Source organism: Lutjanus erythropterus, chromosome 22 (genome assembly GCF_056507025.1).
Source record: "Lutjanus erythropterus isolate fLutEry1 chromosome 22, fLutEry1.hap2, whole genome shotgun sequence".
Lineage (NCBI taxonomy): Eukaryota > Metazoa > Chordata > Actinopteri > Lutjaniformes > Lutjanidae > Lutjanus > Lutjanus erythropterus.
Window position 1 is genome coordinate 27,726,483 of NC_139338.1, and position 20,184 is coordinate 27,746,666.

The following is a 20,184-nucleotide window of genomic DNA, read 5'->3' on the forward strand; positions in this document are numbered from 1 at the left end:
TTACTTACATTACAGAATTAGAATAGTAGTGAATTATGACATTAAATTCACTTATATGATAGTTCATTAGCTGCTTAATGAGAATCTATATCAGCTCTGAGATCAGTTTTGTGGCATCTCTCACCCCTGGTGGCCGTTTGGAAACTTTGAACACAAAAAAAAAACATCCAAACTGCTCCGTTCTCTTTTTCACCTTCTTCTTCTGTGGTAATAAGTGACTGTTGTTTCTCTTCAGGCTGAAACATGAGTATGATTGTTGTCTCACTGTGCTGAGAACATTCATCAGCTTGTATAAAATTATAAATATTCATATTTGCTGTTGGAGAAAACCGCAGCTGAATTTCATGGGAAAAAAAAAGTTAAACGCAGCAAATTGGTTTGTTAAACCCATTAAATATGTCACAAGGTGTTAAATGCAGCCTGCTGACACTCTGTCACCAGTCTGCTCCTGCAAACATGTATATTTATACACACTGTGATCATCTGGCAGTGATTAAGCATCTATGTTAGTGACATTAACCCTTAAGACTGCTAATGAATTTTAAACTGTGTTAATGAAGAGGAAGAAAGACATAAAGAACAACTCATTCAACTGGAGAATTATGATACAAAATATTCAAAAAAAAGTCATAAATAAGAATAAATGAGTGTTTTTTTTTACAAAGTGCCTTTAAAACCAACACTATAAAAGTCTAAAAGCTAAAGATAGGAATAAAACAACAACAAAATGAGATGAAAATGTAAAACTGTTGTTAGATAATTAAACTAGAGTGTTAAAATAGTTAAAATAATAACCAGCCACTGTGACAAAAAACTTAAACTAAGTTTAAAAACTGTTTTAAAACAGGATTTCTGTAACCTCTTTTAGAGTATTTAGTCTAATATTTTCCTTTTCTGTGTGTGTGTAGTCTTTATTTTGATATGTCTGTCTGTTTTCAGGGTCTTTTGTTTGATATTTTTGCCTCACAAGGTAACTTCAACGCAGACGTACTGTGAAAAACTCGAACAACGATGGTTCATAGTTCCTGCGGTGCAGAAACATTAGAAAACGGGACGCCTCCTCAGTTCCTCCTTTGCTTGATTTATAGCAGGGACTCGACCTGACTTGTCTGATTCTGATGGCAAAAATGTAAAGTGACAACGTGAAAACAACGTGCTGATGTATAAGGCGTCTCTGGAGAATTATCACCAGGACCTGCAGCTCCCCTCCAGCTTTCGCCTCGTATTCGGAGGCGTGAAGTGACGTCCACTTGTGATCACATCACCCGGGACGCATGTTGATAGCAGCTGTAAACAGCCGCCGTCTCGTCCAGCATTTTGTACCTCCTTTCTCCTTTTTTCACATTTCTCTGCTCAGTGAAGCGATTTATTTTGTTCTCTCCTCGACAGACGACTTGCTCTTCTGCTTCAACATTTACCTGCTCTGATTCACATCCCCCGTCTGCGTGTGTGTGTGTGTGTGTGTGTGTGTGTGTGCGTGTGTGTGTGTGTGTGTGTTGTGTTGATAACAGCGCTCCTCTGATAATCAGCCACAATTACATCCCAACAGAAAAGGAGAGAGAAGAAGTGGGAGGAAGCTATCAGAAGGAAACCATTGATATGGTAATATCAGTCACACACACACGTTCGGAGGCCCGCTGCAGTGTGACAGCAGGAGAAAAGACGGTTTCATATTCTGTCTCACCAACCTTTTATTACAACACAGAGTGAAACTGCTCATTAGAGACACAGAGAGCAGAGAGGTGTTGGTTCTGTCCATCATCCTGATCACTTCTGATTACCTTTTCCTTTCTTTTTGATTTTCCCTCTCCGTTTCATGCGGCGTTTCTTTAGGTTTTCAGGTCCCCGGTGTGGTGTTTCTGTCAGTTTTAGAGTCTTTAGATATTCCTATCAATCTACTTTTACATCTCGTCAGTTTTAAACTCTTTAGATTGATATTTCTGTTGGTTGTAAGGTCTCAGGTTTGATATATCTGATGGTTTTAGAGGCTCCGGTTTCTTATTTAGTCTATTTTAGATTCTTCCACTTGACATCTCTGTCAGTTTTAGTCCTTAGTTTGATGTTTCTGAAGTCTTTAATTGGATATTTTTGTCAGGTTTTATATTTCTGTCTGTGTCAGGGTCTTCACCTCTGGGTTTTGGGGTGTTTTAGTTTGATGTTTCTGTCTGTTTTTAGAGCCTCTAGTTTGATATTTCTCTAATCTGCGGTCTTAAGATGGATCTTTGTGAACTTTTTTAATCTTAATTTCGATGTTTCCGACTGTTTTTAGATCCTTAAGTGTGATATATTTCTCTTCTGTGGTCTAGATGGAATTTTGTGATTTTCTGAGTCTTTAGTTTAATATTTCTGTCTGTTTTTAGAGTAATTAATAACATTTCAATCCACTGAATCTTCTTTAGATGGCTTTTTGAGACTTTTTTAGTCGCCGTTGGTTTTAAAGTCTTTACTTATGTTTATCTTGGATGTTTTCTCAGTTTTAGAATCTTTAATTTGATATTTCTCGGTTGTGGTCTGTGTGTCAGATGGATTTTTGTCTCTGTTGTAGTCTTTTGATGATATTTCTGTCTTTGTCAGAGGCTTTAGTTTGATATTTTTTCAGTTTTGGAGTTTTTAGTCAGGTGTTTGTGTAGTTTTAAAATTTGAGTTTGATATTTCTCCTGCTGTTTGCAGGTTCAGAGCAGAGTTTTATGGAAGACTCCCCTCTTCTTTGTACAATTTCTCACCCTTTCAGACTTTTTTGCTAAAGGGCACAGAGGCAGACGGGTTCCAACCTGCGGCTGTGGTGACGGAGACTGTTACCATGGTTACCGCAGACAGAGAGAGGGAGAGAGAGTCTGTCATTCATCCCCCTCTCTCTCTCTCTTGTTCATGTCAGTTCAGGTTTCTGAGCCTGACAGGATTATAACCTGACATGAAACCCTGAACACACACACACACACACACACACACACACACACACACACACACACACACAAGGAGAGAGAGAGAGAGTTTGTGTGACATTGAGAGAAAATAGATTTGAAGGCTGCAGAGTCACAGTACAAATCAGACGCTATTTACCCTGGAGCTCACACACACACTCAAACACACTGAGACACACTCTGAAACACACACACACACACATAATAAAGCAAACACACACCGGCAGCTCTCTGTAGTTTGGATTACCAGCAGAGGATGAATGTGTGTGTGAATCTGGGGATTCAGCAGCAGAGTAAATGTGCACGAGGCTTTCACACTCTTAATAAAGCCTTTTTAAAGGCGGTTAAAGGTTCACACCGCCAAATAATCAGGTTTCCCCAGCTGAAATGGAGCTGTATTAACCAGGTCTGCAGCACGACACCCACCTCTTCACATCTTCCCTCAGACCTTCACAAAGAGAGGAGCTGAGTTTCAAAGTATTCTGTCATCATGTTGGCACATACAGTATCAGTCTGTATTGAAATGCATTTAATCACACAAGTTGAACAGTTTCCATTAGTTTCATATACTTTTATTAGCTTTAGAATATCACCTGTTCTTGAGAATTGGGACTTTTTTTTTGATGAAAATGTACTCTTTAAGAAATGTTTTGGTTTGCTTTAATTCTTTTAATTATTACCTTTGCTCTGTGGCAGAAAAAAAAAAAAAATATATATATATATATATTTGGAAATGTTGGCCCTTTAAAGTTGTGTCCCAGATCTCCATCAGGTTTTTTAATAAAATATGACTTAAAAGAGTTAGCTAAACCCGAAGGACCCCTGTCTCACTTCCTGGTTTGAGAATTCTGCTTAATCGCTGGTAAACTTTGAATAATATTGCCGCTGCGTGTCTCAAAATTAACATGTCGACTCTGTAGCCCTTCTATATCACAGTTCTGTCTAACAAACCATCTGGCATGTCAGGTTCCGCTTTTACAGGAAAAAGAGAAAGTTGACCGAGGCTTCAAGTTTGCTCAACTCAAAAAGGGGCGGGACTTAGGATGAGTCAATTGTTGACATTGGAAACAGTAGTTCAACAACTTAATTTCCACTTTTTGGTTTTAACTGCATCACTCTTCAACACCAGGTCTCAACATCCCAGAAATTAAGTTACTGGTTTCATTTGAGCAACTGTCTTCACTCAACAGTCGGAGAAGAAGATGCTGTCCTCCACCTCACATATGGACACAGAGGAACCGAAGCAATCAAATCCACACCCGAACCCGAAGCCGAACGCAGGGTATAGAGGCTCAGTGAATGTAGATTCAAAGGTGTGGAGGAGGATCAGGGAGTCTGAGACCACTTTGTAGAAGGACAGAGTGCCAGCAGGACAGTCCAGAAACACTGCCAGTTTGTTGGAGACAGGAGACCACTTAGGATGAACGGGCATAGATCTGTCTTCGTGTCGGACGGTGAAACTACCGTCGTCCTCACAGAGCAGCATCCAGGAGTGGTCATTCCCTCCAAGACAGCCGTCAGCTCCCTCTCCTCTCCGTCTGATTCCTTTGTACGTCACTGCTACATAAACCCTGCCTTCCCACTCCACCTCCCAGTAACAGCGGCCAGTCAGACCAGTGCTGCACAGCACCTGAAGCCAGCAGTCGAATCTGTCGGGGTTATCAAGACACGGCTGCTCCTGTTCGACTGCCGCCACCTTTGTGCCGCTGTCGGACAGTTTTAGGTTTCTGTGTGCTGTGTTTTCATCCATCGTGAGTTCACAGACATCTGAAGGACAAGACGAGACACAAAACAGCTGCAGTTTATATTTAACACGCCGGGTGTGGCTACTCCAATTGACCCTTTGATAAGCCCCACCGCCAAACAGCAACTGTCCAATCATAGTTTAGCAACTGTAACTAGAGCTGTCAGAGCGATACTCTGCGTTTCATGAGTCTGGACGGTGACGTCTTTTTTGTCATCTTTTCAAAACATGAAACAGAAGAGCACATGTGTGGTGAATGGATTAAACTGTCTTCATCTGCAAATGTTAGCATGTCTGGCTAACTAACACTAGCTTACTAGCTGCAGTAACTTTACTTTTTTGGTTTGGCAGGCTTAGCAACAGTAACTAAGGATGGCGGGGCTCAGCAAAGGGTGAATTAGTAGCTCTGTCATCTTCTTTGAAAGGTTTGCACTGACATATCAAACTGATGACTGAAAGCCTTTTTTTCATAGCTGAGAGATTCTTTGTGGCTTTGAATGGAATTGTTGATTGGCCTTTTCTCATAAGTGTTTTGATTAAATAGCTGTGTGTAGTGTGAGCGGCTCTAAACTTACATTTCTTCAGTCCATGTTTCAGTCTTTGCTCTCCACCATGTTCAAGGCTAGAGGAAGGAACACAGTCAGAATTAGCTGTCATTACTTTTTGCATATACCTTTTTTTTAACGTGATCCAACACTCTTTAATCACTGTGGTGGATAAATTGTTTGTCGTTGTCAGTTCATACTTGAGTTTCCAGTTTGGATCATTCGGTCCAGCAGACAGCAGCATTGCTCCTTCTTCTCCTGGATGATTGTAGCTCAGGTCCAGCTCTCTCAGGTGGGAGGGGTTGGATTTCAAAGCCCGAGCCAAGGAAGCACAGCCTTCCTTTGTGATCATACAGCCTGACAGTCTACACACACAGACATGTATATAGTTGACAAAGTCAACTGTATGTTCTGATTTTTGCAAGCTTTGCATGAGGGCGTAGTGCATTGCTCATCTGGTACTAACAGTCAATCAATCTGTGCACAAATAAGATGACTTTATTCTTTTCTTTTCCTGTTCCAAACAAAACAAGATGGCGATGGTCGTAATGCCCAAAATTGGTGACATCACAGTGCAAAGGTTGCCTGAATCTGAATCTGGTCTCTGTGGACAGCCTAAAACCGAACCAAAACTAAACCAAACCAAAACCTTAACCATAGCATTGTCATGCTGCTGCTGCTGCTGCTATGTCTTGTTCTGGAGGACGTGGACCAACTATGCAACTGCTGTTTAATTATGAGGGCTTCCTGTCTTGAGTGAGAAGGTATCCTGCAAAGAGTCCTACATTGGCGACTTAGTTGTAATTGTGAGCAGATTAACAAATGAATGCATCCTTACCGAAGAATCCGCAGGGCACAGTGTTGACTCTCGAGGCCCGCAGAGAGATGCATCACTCCTGAGTCTCGCAGGTCATTGTCACTCAAGTCAAGCTCCCTCAGTTTTGAAGATGGAGAGCTGAGAACTGAAGCCAGAGCTTCACAGCTGATGTCTGACAGATTGCAGCCACTCAGCCTGAGAAATAATTTGCCAAAACAGAAATGAGTAAACAAATGTGCTTATATTTCTGGCATGTTTGTTTTCTGTGTACGTACAGTGATTTCTTGGAGGCCTTGACCACTGGCAGGAGCTTCAGGAGACCTTCCTCTGAAGCAGAGTACTTCTTCAGGTCAAAGATCTCCAGTGTTTCTTCTGATGACAGTAAGATGAAGACCAGAGCTGACCAGTGAGCAGGAGAGAGCCTGTCTGCAGAAAGATGTCCTGAATTCAAGTACTGTTGGATCTCTTCCACAAGAGAATCGTCTTTCAGCTCGTTCAGACAGTAGAAGAGATTGATGCTCCTCTCTTTAGATGTGTCCTCCTTGATCTTTTCCTTGATGAACTTGACAGTTTCAAGGTTGTTCTGAGAGTACCCCTGTGTCGTCCTCAACAGGCGCTTAAGGAGATCCAGATTGTTCTGCAGGGACAGGCCCAGGAGGAAGCGTAGAAACAAGTCCAGGTGCCCATTTGGACTCTCTAAGGCCTTGTTGATTGCAAGCTCGTGGACTTCTGTTAGGGGTTTTCTCTTGCAAAGCGAGAGCAGACATTCCCGTGTCAGCTTTGGCTCAGCAAGTACATTCTTGTTGTCATTAATGAGCGACATCACCACATGAAGGGCAGCCAGATGCTCCTGAAGGCTCAGATGGACAAAGCTGAACATCTTACCCTCATCATTGTCCTTCCTATATCTAGGCACCTCTTGGAAGACCTCTGTGAAAACTCCACAGTACAGTGAGGCTTTACCAAAGTTAAGGCCACTGTCTTTCAGGTCTTTCTCATAGAAGATCGGGTTGCCTTTCTTCAGCTGGTGAAAAGCTAGTTTTGCTAATGACTGAATGTACTGAACACTCTTTTTTATGCCACATTTCTCTTCTGTCTGTTTGATCTGATACACCAGGAATTCAGTGTACATCTCAGTCAGGGTTTTGGGCAGTTCTTTGTGTCTTCTGGTTTTCAAAGCATTTTTTAGAACTTGAGCCGTGATGCAGCAGAAAATTGGGATGTGGCACATAATGAAGAGGCTTCGTGATGCCTTGATATGGGAAATGACTGTGCTGGCTTGCTCTTCATCTGGGAATTTCTTCTTGAAGTACTCCACCTTCTGTGGATCATTGAACCCTCTCACCACTGACATGCTCTGGACAAGGTCTGGAGGGATCTGACTGGCCGCCGCGGGTCGTGTGGTTATCCAGATGCGAGCAGAGGGAAGCAGTGTCCCCTTGATGAGGGCTGTCAGCAGCACATCCACGGTAGTTGACTGTGTCACATTGAAGTCAGGTTGCAGCCTTTCAGGAGCAAAGTCCAGATGAAGGCGGCTTTCATCCAGTCCATCCAACACAAACAGAAGTCTGTATTTACTCTTGTTGAAATTGCGGTTTCCTGATGACTGTAGTTCTATGAAGATGTTGTTAAGTTCCTCCTCTGTGATGTCTATGGTTTCCCAGATGCACGTGTGGATTAGTGCTGCCAAACAAAACCTCTTTCCCTTCAGTAAATTCAGTTCACGGAAAGTAAAGGGTAATATAAGGTGCACATCTTGATTTGCTCTTCTCTCAGCCCAGTCCAACACAAACTTTCGAACAAGGAACGTTTTGCCAATTCCTGCAACTCCAGTTGTCAGCACTGTTCTTATGGGTTTGTATTTTCCAGTTGGGCTTTTGAATATGTCGCTTGGTTGAATTAGTATCTCTGTCTCGGCTTCTCCACGCCTTTGCATATGCATGATCTCATGCTGTTCATTGATGTGTATTTCCCCACCAAATGTGATGAATAAGTCTGTGAAGATGTCATCCAGACACTGCTCATCCCTCCTCTCTGCCATGCCCTCTCGAGCACACATAAAGTCGGTCTGGAGGTGAGATTGGAGTCTTTGCTGGTGCAATATAATCGGTTCTGGGGGCTCTGGAGGTGGAGTATTCACATCTGTGTGGAAGAAAATGATATCCATGATGAAAAGAGGTACAAGGATTAGAATGTGTAACTTTCTAATATTTGACAAGTTGGGAGTGATACTGTGTTGAAACTGGGGGAAAGCCAGTTGCTTTCACTCCCTGCTGTGACACCATGGATCCATTATCACCACAGGAACTCTGAAAAGCAGATGCCGCTGCAACCAAAGTTCTGCCAAAAATCTGCAGTAGCCAAGATGAGACAAAGCCAAGAGGCAGACCTCTGCTCTCATGACAACCCCAGACCCCAAAGAACAGCCTTACCTTTAGGTGGACTGTTGTAGACGTGAGGATGAGGAGAGGCCTGGGGTGGAACTGCAGAAGCTCCTGTGTCCTCAGTGGTCTCCACAACATCACTGACATCCCCTAAACACGGATGCATGACACATACATGACTTCTGATATTCCAAAAAGATGTTGCACAGAGTTATGGCACAGAATTTGCAACTTATAGCTGATTTTATAATGTATATGTATCCAGCCTTGTTCATGAGATTGACAGTGAGTCCCCTCGCCAGCTTGTCTGAAACTGATGTTTTGTCATCAGAGACGCTTTGAGGTAGAATGTAGAGCAAGAAACTCAGCATCTAGAGGTGGTGGATGGATGGCTTAAAGAGAAACAGGGCAGGAGAACGGGTTTCACAAGTTGTGCGAAAAGCAAAACGTTACTAAAAGTTGTTAAGGTACACAACGTTATGTGACGTCACATGATATAGTAATGTAACAGAAATATCATAACCCCAAACATGGCATTATCCTAAACCCGCCCAGGTATTATGATTCTCTTAACCTTCTCAAGTATTATTGTTGCCTACATCTAGCCAAGTATTGTAGCCAATGTTAGCTTCTGTTTTCCAGTGGGACACAAGCCAGCCGGTCTCCTGTGTGAGAGTCCCGTTTGTTTGACCCGTCGATCTGCTCCACCTCCTCGATTCCAGAAAGTTGTTTGCTCTACATCACCTGGCTTCAACTGTACTTCAAACCATAACGCTAGAGGGGTGCTGCCAGGAATGACGTTCAAGTGGTACCTGGAGTGTCATAGTTTGAAGCAGAGGGACACAGACGAAGCTGCTGTATTTGACACGTTGGAAGTGATGACAGGCAAAGATTAAAAAAAATGTATTTGAAAGATTTAAAGAGAACTTTCATCTGCCAAAAGTTTTGTAAGGGAATAAAATAGCAATGCAAAATTAGACTCCACTGTGTGAAAACTATTCCACGTCTAAACTGGGGTGACGAACTGATAAATCTGTGTACTCCATTCTTTTCTTTTTCTGCTTTTGGATTTCTGGCAGATTGGATGCCTCGCAGCACACTGCTGCACTTTGATATCTACTTAGTCTGTATAAATTGTTTGCATAAATTACTTGACTTAAAAACGTGCGTGCAGCAACATATTGTTTTTTCTCTCTGTTTTCACAATTCTTGTGGATTTTCATCGCCTACCTTCTAGTTCTGAGCTGCTGTTTGACAAACCCTTCACCAGGTTCTTCTTGTCCATCTTCCCTAAAATCATCTTGGCCACTTCCATGACCTCTTGGTCGTACTTCTGCACCATCAAATCCACCGTGTCCAGGATGTCTGCCTTCTCTAGCCGGTACTTTGGGAATGGGGGGTAGCCACCGTGAGGCTGCTGTAGGTACCACTTGAAGGTTTTTAGTTCCTTGTGTCCAAAGTTTTGCAGTGTTTCCAAAAGCAGCTCTTTAACTTTCACCATCTCTGCTCCCTGATAAGATCAGACGAACATCAGACACTCATTCACTTTCCCTAGTGGGTTAATTACAGATTCATATCTTTTGGGATAAAATGTGTTCAAATTCATGAATTTGCATATGAAGAAGTTTAGAAAGTAGACTTAATTCATGCAACAAATTATGTCATTAACAGCGTGTAGCCTCAAACAATTATTCTCTCTCTCTCTTTATATTGTCTTGGAATAACACAGTTAAGTTTTCCCCTGATGTTTCACCAGAGTTTACCTTTGTGCTGTGGGCTGCAGGGGTGTTCATTTTGGTTGGTCAGTCAGCTTCAGCTTTGACCTTTTGGAAAAAATTCAAACAACAACAACAACAAAAACATTAAAGAGGGAAAACTTTGTCTTGGCAGGTGAAGCTAACATTAGCAATCAGATGTAACTAGCTTGCTAGTTAACTAGAGTTTTACTACTGAGCCAAACACTAGCTAACTAGCTAGCTAACAATTGTAGTTTTTTTTTTTTTACATTATCTAACTTAAGATGTGACTGTTGTTGCTTTTACAAGTCACTCTTTTACAAATTATTTCAACATAGATGAGTCTAGCACATATGTCGGCCTACAGGAAACAGGAAATGACAATGTTGACCATGGTTCTAAAAGGGGCGGGACTTCAGAACGGTCAGCTGTGGCCCATTTGACATTGTTTTGTTTTTGCAGAAACATTTTTATTTTTTTGATCAGGACAGACACACAAGAACAGCTGTTTTTTTCTGTTCTTTTAAATTGTTAATGCTTCTTAAATTAATGTTTCACATAACTAATGTGCCTCTAGAGTTGTTTACACTTGCAAACCTAATGAAAACAGTTTGATGACATACAGTAACTCAGATTTACAGTAATCTACTGCAGTATCATAATTCAATTGTAAAAAAAAATGTTTTCTGTAAAGCTTCTGTATAAAAGTTAATCATTGTCTGGCAGCGATGCCCATAAGTGACATAAATGTTGATTTGTTTCCCTGTAAGGTTTTACACCCACAAGCCATGTCAACCTTTGGACAGACTGCAGAAACTGGTTTTTATTCCTGGAGGAAGACTTTCAGAGTTGATACTGAGGAAGTGTTCTTGATAAGAATTATACAGGTTTATTAAAAGGGTGGATTGTAGAGGTATTACTCATTTGTTTTCTCCATGGCTTCACACACAAGTAACCACATTCTGATATAATTCACACTTAAATAAATGTAATTAACGAATATTAAAACTGTCCAAAGTCTGCATCAGAATGATCTCTGATTATAATTATTATCATTATCATTATTAAGTGTGCTTCAGATGATAAACTGTGATTATCTACAGTGAACCAAACATCATTAAATGCTAAGTAAGTAATGAGTACTAAGAAATACGTATCACGTCATGTAAAAAAGAGATAATCATCTTCTTTTTTCCTTTAAACTCACACCATGGATCCAAAACTTGTTCAAACCAACAAAACTATATTTCAAATTCCAGTGAACACCTGAAAGCTTCCAAAGACACCAGATATTTTGGCACACAGTAGAACAACCGTCTCTGGTCTCCTTTACATTTTTCTTAATTGAGTCTAATTAATTAATTATTTGTATTTTAATGTCAGGAAATTGAAGACAGTGATAGTTGCTAAGCAATCAAGACGCATCCCCAGCTGGGTAGAAAGTAATGATATAACAACGGCAATTTGCCTTTTGAGTAATTTATATAAAAACATTTTAAATACTGCCCATATGAATTTGAAAACGGTCAAAAGGACCTTGGCTTTTTTGCTGTTAACACCTGGTGTATCAGCCAATCAGAAGCCAGGATACTTCTACAGTTTTAATATGATTTAACAAACACTGATGAGTTCACAGGGTAATGAAGAAAAGAATAAATAAATGAAAGTTTTAGTATGAAACTGGATACAAACACACAACTGACAGACAATATTAAGAGACAAAGCAAAGAAAGTCACTTACTCAAGTTATTTCCAAGAAGGTCATTCCAGCAGGTACGTCAGGACAAAAAAATAAAATCAAAAATACCTCAAATTTTATGTCAAAATTGTTTTTAAATGAAGGTGATTAACTTTCCAGAACAAGAGACGCGAGAGACGATAGTTTCTCCTTCCATCTGATGTCTGTCAGTCTGAACAGAGTTTTACTGAACGTCTATAAAAGTTATGACAGTAAGTCAAAAGTCCACGTCTTCGTCATTCAGTCTGAGAGAGAAGAGAAACAACATGACATCAACATCCTGCTGGGAAATTAGACACAGACTCAGAGACTCTGGGTTCCTTGGAGGTTCTATCCTGTCCTATTCAAGAACCCACCCAATGGGTGCTACCAAGATTTTGTTTTTATATTCCAAAGGTTTCATCTAGAACCCACCCAAGGGAATCTATGGAGAACCCAACATCAAGGATTATACCACAATTACATATGAAAGGTTCCTCCCAGAACACCTTGGAGAGGTTCTACAGAGAACCCTCATGGTAAAATGGTTCCACCCAGAACCCTTTCTGTTTCTTTTCCTTCTATTTAATATTCCAACTTTTTGATATTCCTTGAGGATCTTCCCAAGGGGATCTACAAGAACCCACCTCTGGGGATCTATTGAGAACCCTTTTATATTCCAAGGGTTTTGTCTAGAACCCTCCCAGAGGAACCTACAGAGAACCCAACATAAAGGATTATACCACAACTAACTGTGAAAGGTTCCTCCTAAAACCCCCTATTAGAGGTTTTAGAGAGAACCCTTCTCTGGTGAAATGGTTCCACCCAGAACTACCTACAACCATCTGTGAAAGGTTTCATCCAGAACCCCCTATGAGAGTGTTTAAAGGAGAACCCTTCTATGGTGGAATAGTTCCACTCAGAACCATCTCTGGAGGTTTTATCCAGTCCTTAAAGAACTCTTTCTTACAGAAACATCTGATCTCATTAGATCATTCTGACTCCTGCATTTATGTAAAAGCAGGTTTTTCTTCTGTATTGAAGCTCATTTCAAAGTATTTTCTATAAGACTGCACTCAAAGAGAAGCACCCTCAAACTTGTTCTTTAGTACATTACTCAAGGAAACGTTCTTCACATTCCACTGACATAAAGAGACGTAGGTACAGTAGATGTAGAGGACCGCACACACCGAGGTCGGCCCATTACATTCGAGTCGGAGCGTTTTCTCTGACAGATGAATCCTCGGCGCTGTTAGAAAAGCCCTGAAGGTCGTTTAACAACATTCAGCCGTTCTGAAGGTATTTTCAGAATCCTTACAGACTTCTGTAACCATCTGCAGGAGATTATATTCTGTCCACAGCACCATTCAGAACATTTTAACCTGTTTTCTGGGTTGTGACTGTTTTTTAATTTAAACATCAGATCTTTAAAGCTATCGGGCCTGCAGTGATATCGCTGCTGCTTAAAGACTGTGGATGATTATTTCTTTTTTCTTTACTTTATAAATCAAAAAATAGACACTCAAAAGTTTGAGTGAATTCAGTGTCCACTAAATATATTTGATAACCGTGAGATGACAGCTAACGTTAGCATTCAGCCACTTCCTGGCTAATGTTACCGACATCGTCACTGTCGCACACAGACACACACTGAAGTTCTCATAAGACACTTTTGTGTTGGATGTCGTCTAAACATGTGAAAGTTACAGAGAAATCTGTGATCCAGTGAGCAAAATTTCATGTTACTGACTGAACCAGAACATTTCTAGATGAAGACAAAACAGCTAACTAACGTAAGCAAGCTTGATTACAAAAGTTGTCTCTTTTTTGTCATTTTGTATCTCTTTTTGGTTCATTTTATTTTATTTTATTTTTTATTTGAATAGTCTGCCGTGAGACCAGTCCAACTCTTAGACCACTTGTCAAATGAGGGATGTGGATGACATGTTTTGATTCAGTGTCTGAAGAACAGAAGAGTCTTGTTTTCTCCAGACACGGAAATTACAACTTTATTCTGCAAAGATTATTCCCAAATTATTATGTTTACTCGCACCACCTCAGTATTTTTTTTTTCTTGACGCTCTGTTGTACTCTGTATTTATTTTTATTCTATCTTTTGTTGCTTGTGTGTGGAGAGACGACACCCAGAATCTCCTCTGTAACTCAAACACACTGCTGCTGCTGCAGTGAAGTTAGTTTCATATCTGCTCCTCTGAGCTGCGCAGACAGACAGACACTTCTGATAGTACAATAATTGCTACATACAGACTCAAACTGACACGCACACAGTAGTGATGTCAGATTAATGGGCACCTCAGGCTGCAGATAGAAACCTTAATCATCCATCAACTCTGACTGCTGATATAATTACTACACAACACACACACACACACACACACACACACACACACACACACACACACACACACACGTCTGTCAACTTGTAGTGTTTTCTCTTCTTCTCTCGAGGAAACAAGCAATTTGTTCTCAACATTTCAATTTAACTCTCTCGCCCTCTCTCACTCTCTCTGTCTTCAGCTGATTGGCTGAAACACCGCATAGCACAAAGGAAAAAAAACAGTCGTACAGAACACAAAGTACCACAACACAAAGTCTGAAAATATAATCAGGAAACTCAAGGACAGATGAATCGGGGCCCTGACATGTGAAGAGACTCAGGACCAAGACATCGAGACTGAAAGAGATGTTGTTTGTGGTTGTTTTGTGTCTTTCTTGTCATTTTAAATGCATTTTTGATCATTTTTGTGTGTTTGTTGTTGTTTTTTATATTTGTGTGGTATGTCTGGATCTCTTTTTGTTCATTTTTTATCTCTTTTCAGTCTTTTTGCAGCCCTTTGAGGTTGTTTTACGGCTCTATGTCATTGTTTTACCGATCATTGTGGTCATTTTGCGTCTCTGAGGTCTCTGCATTTCTTCTTTGTGTTTATTTTTTTGCATGATTTCCTCGTTTGTTTGTTTTTATGTCTCTTTGACTTCAGTCACGACTCCACTGTCCACAGCAAATACGTTTGCTGACATAGAGTGACTTTTACGCGTTGCACCTTTAAATATGGTCCTTGAGTAAATGTTCTGTTCCTCAAAAGGATTTCATTAACATCTTTAATTAAACAGAGCTGCAGCGCTTCAATTTTGAAAACAATTATCAGGTGAGTGATGAGTGTGTCGCCGTGTTCCTGCATGTTCTCATCTTTTGTTAATGACTCCACTCGCTGTTTATTTCATTTGTGAATATAATCTTGTTTGTAATGTTCTATATTAGTTTCCCTCTGACTGTGCTCTGTGTGCGGCGTCACTGCCCCCTGGTGGCGTCCTCGCAGACCTGAGGGGAGGTGCTAGAGGAAAGGTCACGGGGTCGTCACGTAAAATCAGGATTCATCCTCTGGAGATCATCGGTGTGATCAGTAAGTTTTATGTCAATCTGATCAATAACTGCTGAGATGTTCTGATCTGTAGGGGAGACTGGGGGCAATTGTAACCTTTGTTTTACATTTTCAAAAATAACTCAAAGACTAACTGATATAAACAACTCATATTTTAATATAAGAAACAGATATATGTGCACTAATTAATAATGTAATTGATATATTTTCACTAATAAAGACAAGTCTGTAATATTAATTTTAAGCCAAGAGGTGTTACAGTTGTCCCCAGTTGTAACAGTGGTTGGTCCCTTACAGGAAAAAACTTCCCATGTTTTCCATATAAGTCAGATGTGATTTTTCTCATGTGAATTACAGCACGAAAATGTTACAAAACCACACTTTTACTTTGTGCAAAGAACATGTTTAACAGGTGAAAAACATATGTTCCACGTCATTCACATGTAATTTTACTCATGTAGTTTTTCTCCAAGGGTTCAGGCGCACTTCTTCATCACAAACAGGGTTACAACTGAAACCTCGCTGCCATGATAAAGCCTTGTATGCTAGCTAGCAACACCAACATTAGCATAGTTTGATCATGGTCATTTTTAACCAGTGACAATGTGCAATCATCTAAACTTTAGACAGCAGAAGAAAAATACTGGACATCCAAAACTTTTTTGTTGAAAACCTTTACCAAGGTGAAATGATCCTGCTCCTAAAAGAGAAAGAGAATCCTACTGAGCATGTGCAGAGTCAGTGTCATCACTCTAGCTTGTTTCTGATTGGAGGATCTGAGTGCGTTGCAATTGCCCCCGGTCTCCCCTACCAAAGTTCAGCTATAACGTTGTTGAATATGAACTTATCTGCCTTCTCTATGACAGTGTTACGTTTCACAGCATGTTGACGGGTAAATAAAGCTTCTCATTACTGACATCCTCTTCCAAAACAGACTTGGACTCGTTTTCGTCTGAGTCTGAGCTCGTTTGGAAGAAGAAGAAAGTCGATGTAGACATCGCTCAGGCTGGACCGCGCTCAGTGCAGAGCGTGCAGCACAGACACATCCGAGCAGCGGAAGACAGACTGAAGCTGCTGGCGGCTGCAGAAACGCCACTCACCATCAGAGGAGAAAAGACTGTGTAAATCTGCTTAAACAGACTTTGGCTTCATGCAACATTAATGTGAAGAGCCGCAGAGGAAAACTCTGCTGACTGCTGACAATACAAGAGAGCTGTCGACCTGTCTGACTGACAGCCTGCGTGACGTGTGGTGCTTCACTCACTGCAGGATGAGCTGTGATACCTGCAGAGGACAGCTTCATATTAACAATATTTATTATTGAATTAACTCAGGACAGGTGCAAGTACTCAAGATCTGAGCGTTTAAAGGGACAGGTCACCCCAAAATCAAAAATACATATTTTTTTCCCAACATGCAGTGCTGAGAGATTCTTATTTTAAGTTTTCTGAAGTCTCATCTGTTTCTCCTCGTTGTTCAGTTGGACTCAAATTAGTCTCGGACTGAGACGACACAAATATCTCAGGAGCCAAATTTAAGAAGTATGAGAAGGAAAGCAAATAGCCTTTGTCTCGTCTCAGCTCAAGACTAATTTGAGCCCAGCTGAAGAGCTTAAAATGTTCTTTTCTTGTCTCACTGCACTGATCTTTAAATTTCATAAATAATCAGCTCTTTAGATAACAGTGAGATCTAAAAGAAAACTCACGTCTTAAACGAGATCTTAAATTTGTCTCAGTTGTCAAAGTAAAGTGTTGTTGCTCCGTAGAGAAACGTCTGAGACAAAAGATCTCTTACTTTTCTTTAGTTTGTCTCCTTTTTCCTCCTAAGGGGGGTTTTAGAGAAACAGATGAGACTTCAGTGAGCTGAAGATAAGAATCTTATTTATTTCTCATAAGACAAAGAAAAGACGATTGTGAGAAATAAAAATTTTCCTCCTGGGTCTTAACAAGATCAGAAAAACATCAGGTTTTTACTAAATGTTTGTCCAACACAGAAAGTTTTAAAAATATTTAGATTCATCATTCATAACATTTACTTTTTTTATAGTTCTCACTGCCTTGAGACTTTGCTCTGTGCCAGAAAACAACCTTCACAACTTTAAACAATTTAAACATAGTTATAATGTGTGCTATTATAATCATCTTTCTTTTAAAATCTTTCTTTTTAAAATGACAATGTTGGCCCTTTAAAGTTGTGTCAGATTTCGTTCAGCTTCGTTAGATTTTTACAAAAAAACTGAAAAAAGGGTCAGCGGCACCCTGAGGACCCCCGTCTCACTTCCTGGTTTAAAAAGAAGGTGTGAATTCTGCTCAAGCACTGGCAAACTTTCTGTTTTTAAACAATTTATGACATGTTTTTGCCAACAAGGAAGTCAGCGTGGCTCCGGTTCAGGTGTGATGGATTTATTTTATATATTCAGTGTTTGTGACTTGCTGATAGTTTATATTATTTGGTTTGTTTGTTGTTGTCACACTGTTCTGTTTTGTTTTGTTACACTTCAGCAGTGAGACTGTCACCTGCTTCAGTTCAGCAGCAGCTCGCCGCGTGCATCCTCCCAAAACTACAGCCGACAGTCGGTGCAGGCTGGATGGATTATGGTAATGTGTCAGAGGCCAGGTGCATGATGGGAATGGAGATGAGTGTATCGGGGCTGGTTTGTTAGGATATGAGGCAGATTATGGAAATATGATGGTCTGGATTTCAGATTTCCTCCAAAGCTGGAAGACTTAGAGAGTCTTATCTGAAACAGATTAACTTTCTGTGGAGGACTGTCTCTCTGTCAACCTGTCTGTCTGTCTTTTGTCCTCAGGTTCTCTCTGTCTGTCTTCAAAGGTGTGTCTCTGTCTGTCTTTTGTCCTCAGGTTCTCTCTGTCTGTCTTCAAAGGTGTGTCTCTGTCTGTCTCTCAGCTCAATGTTGGAGCTTCTGGACAAAATAATCAGATTTCAGCAATTACACCAGAAGAAATGATCATTTCTCCTCTTCAGCGTAAATGAAAGGTTCTTAAGTGTTTTTTTTACGTACTTATAGAACAGTTAAGTATCATTATCCAAAGAGGAACATGCAGAACAATCGGTTCTAAATCATTAAATGAAAGTAAGAGGATCATCAAAATGATTACAGTTGATCCTGAGGGGAACTTGGAACCCTTTCAGACAGTTCTACCTTGAATCCAACATGAAGGGTTATACCTAGAACCATCTGTGAAAGGTTCCACCCAGATCCCCCCATGAGAGTGTCTCAAGGAGAACCCTTTCACCCAGAATGCTCCCTGGGGTTCTATCCAGAACCTTGCCACCTTCTAAGGATGCCAACAGAAACACACTGAGGGGGTTCTAACAAAATTGTTTTTATATTCCATGGGTTTCATCTAGAATCCACCTGAGTGGTTCTAGCAAGAATCCTTTAATATTCCAAAGGATTTATCTAGAACCCATCCAAGGAGGTTCCATTGCAAACCCTTTTATATTCAAAAGGTTTTATCTGGAACAGACCCATATATTTCTATTGAGGACGCTTTGATATTCCAAGGGTTTTATCCAGAACCAACCCAAGAGGTTCTACCAAGAACCCCTATTCCAAGAGTTTAATCTGTTCATCATCTTTTATATTCCAGGGGTTTTATCTAGAACTTACCCAGGGTATTCTGGTGACAACCCTTTTATTTTCCAAGAGTTTCATCTGGAATCCACCAAGATTGTTCTATTTAGAACTCTTTTATATTCCAAGGGTTGCATCTAAAACCCACCCATGGTGTTCTATCGAAAACCCCTTTATATTCCAAGGGTTTCATCTAGAACCCGTCCAGGGTGTTCTACTGTCAACCCTTTTACATTTCAAGAGTTTCATCAAGAATCCTCTAATAGGGATCTACCAAGAACCTTTTTATGTTGTGGTACAAAGAATCCTTGAGGGATTTCAACAATCTTTGAAGGGTTCTTTGAGTGAAAAAAGTTCTTGCAAAGAATCCTTGACAAACCCTTTCTTCAAGAAAAGGTTCTTCAGAGGCAACTGGTTGTAGGTAGAACCTCAGCCCTTCAGGAAGAACTCTTTGGAACCATTCTTTCTAAGAGTGTAGGGTTCTCTTCTAAACACAACCATTGTTCACCCTGGACATTTTAGACATTCATGATGCTGAGAAGTTGAATTATAATCAATATATCAAGGACACCTTCAAGGCTTTCAAACCCTCAAATGGCCAAAAACTCATTTAAAGTCTTCTAGAACCTCTTCAGTGTCTCCTAAAATGTTCTCAAGGATCTCTGGACCCTCTCAAAGTCCCACTGAGACAGATTCTCTCCATATATTTCTCTGTGTCTGTCTGTCGAGATGACATAAAAAGAGACCCTCTTTCTTTGTTTTCAGGTACACTGAAGATTTTTTTTTTTCACGTCATCTGGTTGAAAAGGTTTGAATCAGCGTCATCGAGTTTTTACTAAATGAGGTTTCAATTACACAAAGACAGACGAGTGTATCAGTGATGTTGTACCTGTCGCTCATCCCTGCAGCTTCATTAACTTCCTGTTTGTGAACCTCGCCTCTCATCTCCTTCACCGTGTCTCTTTAAATGAGTTGTCAATCAGGTCCCCCACCCCCCCGGGGCCACAATTACTCCGACATTATTACCTCGATGTACAAGACAGAGGATTAAAAACACTTTCGCTGCTGTCGGTTCACTTTAATGCAAACATAAGCTGAAAAAGCAGAAAACTACACCTGACACCGAGTGGAGGAAATGCCAGAATATTAATTACAACTTTGACTCAACTGAAAGAGAAGAATCTCAACTTTACAGCTCAGCTTATATTTACTGTTTCTGCCTCTATACTAACATGTTTTCACTGATGCAGAACGTGCTGTTCTGGCTGTTAGTGTAAAGAACGTTAATGTTTTGTACCAACAAACTTCAAACTGTGACTCT

General features: G+C 40.5%; 1 protein-coding gene across 1 annotated transcript; it reads right to left on the reverse strand.

Moving 5' to 3' along the window:
• Positions 1 to 3,720: 3,720 nt before the first annotated feature.
• LOC146307054 (NACHT, LRR and PYD domains-containing protein 3-like) lies at positions 3,721 to 11,977 on the reverse strand. The gene is made up of 9 exons (XM_084711462.1): positions 11,889 to 11,977; positions 10,175 to 10,234; positions 9,642 to 9,921; positions 8,460 to 8,561; positions 6,303 to 8,169; positions 6,049 to 6,222; positions 5,411 to 5,575; positions 5,241 to 5,287; positions 3,721 to 4,688 (listed from the first exon to the last, which is right to left on the reverse strand). Exons 2-9 carry the CDS (start codon positions 10,202 to 10,204, stop codon positions 4,105 to 4,107), a joined length of 3,249 nt encoding a protein of 1,082 aa, XP_084567588.1. The 5' UTR covers positions 10,205 to 10,234; positions 11,889 to 11,977; the 3' UTR covers positions 3,721 to 4,104.
• Positions 11,978 to 20,184: the final 8,207 nt, after the last annotated feature.